Below are 3,125 nucleotides of genomic sequence, written 5' to 3'. Positions count from 1 at the left end.
GTCTAAGACACTGTCCCAACTTTCCTGACAACTCCCACATCTGATGCATGAATATTCCTATGATTCTTTATCTTGCCCTATGGTTAAAGGAGTCTTTCATTATGCTAACAGCNCACTAAACCTCAGGACTTAGGATACCTCCACATAGGTTTATGGTTCAGTCTCACTATTGCTTAGATATGGTCTACACATGCAGAATTTTGATTTTAAGACTCTTTTATCTTTAAGCCCTTTACATCTTGTGATGGTTTGTATGTGCTCGGCCCAAAGAACAGCACTATTAGAAGGTGTGACCTTGTTGGAGTAGGTGTGTCACTGTGGGTGTGGGTTATAAGACCCTCACTCTAACTGTCTGGAAGTGAGTCTTCCATCAGCAGCCTTTAGAAGAAGATGTAGAACTCTCAGCATCTCCTACACCATGCCTGCCTGGATGCTGCCATGTTATTGCCTTGAAGATAAATGGACTAAACCTGTAAGCCAGCCCCTTATAAGGACAATTAAATGTTATCCTTATAAAACCTGCCTTGGTCATGGTGTCTGTTCACAGCAGTAAAACCCTAACTAAAGACTCTTCTACACAGTGGTGCTGATAATGCCAAGTTCCTAATTGAACTCTGTTCCAATAGTTCATCAATCACCTTCTAATCTCATTTGCCTTACTGCCTAATTAGGGCTCATATTTACTCAGAATCATCATCTAGACTGAGAGCTGGCCATTCAACAGAGGTGTGTTACACGGCTGTCAGTAGAAGAACCTCTTGGTCCAGTCTTTAGTGACTACACCAAGATAGATCACCAAGGCTCCCTGCTCTACTTCTCAGATTATCAATGCGAGTCTGGAAACCTGTGCCTGAGAACACTGACTTCATCTGAAACCCAACATGAACTCTGTGAAACGGCAAGCTATCAAAGTTACTGACTTATGACTTGACTAGATAAACGATATTAAATATACCAATTACTTTTGAGGGTTTAAATAGAAAACAAGTATGAACAGAAGATGCTCTGTATTTTGTCGACTACTGAAATGACTTACCTAAAACGCCTCCCACGTTGCTGGTTCATTTTTGCTCGAGGAGCCACACCGTCAACAGCCATAAAGAACACTTTCCTGGGTTTAATAATTCGAAACAACACCTCCAAGTAGTGAAAAATGTCAGTAAAGATTTTGTCATCTGAAATTCTGAAGTGCACATCATCATCATTAGGATGGGAACACTGATGTATAATCCCATTCATATCCAGGTACAAGTTATCAAATTCTGGAATCTAAAATGCAAAAACAATATGTTCCAGATTATTAATTATCGTAACTACTTTCTTGCCTAAGAAAGGTGATTCTTCCATGGTTCAAAACAAAAACCAAGCCAAAGCAAACCAAATTAAACCAGGATGTAATGTCTTCGATTATGTAAAAACTCCAGGAGTCCTCTTTCAGAGAGCCAAGTTTGGATTCTGGCACTTAGATGAGGCCATGTACAGCTACCTGCATCTCCAGCCCTCAGGAGCCAATGCCCTCTTCTGCCCCCCTCGGCCATCACATGCATTTGTACAATTGTGCAGACACATAAACACACATATAAGATAAAAAACAAACCTTAATAAAACTTCAATAATCACCGTTGAATAAAGCAGGTAAAGGAAAGCAAATAGGAACGGCTAGTAACACAGAGACAAAGTATATAGCTATGTGACATAGCGGTGGCCTCAACAGAGAAAATAATGTAGTTATTCNGAGTAAGGAAAATACCACGTGACGCGCTTAGTTACTATGGTACTCACATATTAGTGTCCTCCTTTTGCTACGTGGCTTTTCAAAGGCTCAATTGCCTCTATAAATGGGAAATAATGCCCATTTACATCAAAAGGCTTAATAAAAGAGTATTAAAAGTTTTTACAAGAGATTTAATTTTACATTTGGTTGACTCAAACAGAGCCATTTACTTGGTTACAGTAGTTTTTTAAAAGCTTAGATTATCAAGCTGGGCAGTGGTGGTGCATGCTTTAGATCCCTCACTCGGGAGGCAGAGGCAGGTGGATCTTTGAATTTGATAACATCGGAAAGTCAGACCCTTGATGTCACTGTGGGGCTTGGTAGTGTTGGGACTCAGGAGAAGCCTCACAAATCACATGAACACTGATCTCAGTGAGACAGGTCAGACAGGGATAGTTTATTAAGCATTCCTCCCAGGGTTGATCGATCAGGGCTGCAGGCCAGACTTGGGGGCTGACTGTGATGCTCAGTTAGAATCCTAGTGATCTTTTAAGCCTGAGATCCACAAATACTTGGGCCAAATTATTTCATCAAATCAGGATTTATGGATAAGGGATTTCCTCAGGAGCATGTCTTTGTTGTACATTTATCTTGCTCCCATTGGTTGGGGTATTCAACAGTGGCAGGGGACTTGTCTTGCCTAACATTCATGTTTAATTTGTCACTCTGGATGTCAGTTCCTAGGGAGCTTAACCTTTACTTGACCCTTACTCAGAATGGAACTCTTAATCTAAATAGATGCAGGTGTCTCTCTTATGTTGGGGTCCATCATAGAGGCAGCTTATAAAAGCAAAACCCATAAAAGCTTATACAGAGGTGCAGGAAGCACTGCCTGGTGACTGGTTCAGGTCCAATACAAGCTTACTGTGGCTAAGTATACAAAGCAGTTGTAACTTATTCTACTGTGATAGGTTCCCCAGAGCACAGGTGATAACAGAATATACAATCAACTTGGGCATGAGAAAGTTTCTTAGTAACAGCAGTAACAACATATGAAAAGTTTCCTTATAATATTAGTAACAGCTACCTCGGCCTTAACAGTAGGGGTAGGTGAGTGTATGTGCAATTATCTTTTAAAGAAGATCTTTATAACTCTGGTTTTCATTTATTTTGTTTTAAGCAAGTAATGGGAACACTATTGACACAAATTACAAGAACACAAAACTAGCCAGTTCTATTGTATAAAAAAAGAATTTTTGACTGTCTCCTTTATATNTTAATTAGAGAAAATTAGCTTGAATTTAATTAGTAAACACGTGCAGGTAACAATATATTTTCTTGTCATTGAAAAGTGACATGCCTTGTAAGATGTGAGGATGGCAAGTTTTTTTCAGTTGCTGTCTTATTTTTT

General features: G+C 39.6%; 1 protein-coding gene across 1 annotated transcript in view; it reads right to left on the bottom strand.

The window, feature by feature from the left end:
- Xrn1 (5'-3' exoribonuclease 1) overlaps positions 1-3,125 on the bottom strand; it is a 105,202-nt gene that overhangs the window by 94,098 nt on the left and 7,979 nt on the right. Inside the window, exon 2 of the mRNA XM_029481985.1 lies at positions 1,037-1,269. Within this exon, the coding sequence (XP_029337845.1) occupies positions 1,037-1,269 (233 nt within the window). The remainder of the gene's footprint in view (positions 1-1,036; positions 1,270-3,125) is intronic.

The sequence above is a fragment of the Mus caroli genome, chromosome 9 (genome assembly GCF_900094665.2).
Source record: "Mus caroli chromosome 9, CAROLI_EIJ_v1.1, whole genome shotgun sequence".
Lineage (NCBI taxonomy): Eukaryota > Metazoa > Chordata > Mammalia > Rodentia > Muridae > Mus > Mus caroli.
The sequence above is the reverse complement of the archived record's forward strand: the minus strand, read 5'-3'. Positions and strand labels throughout refer to the sequence as shown.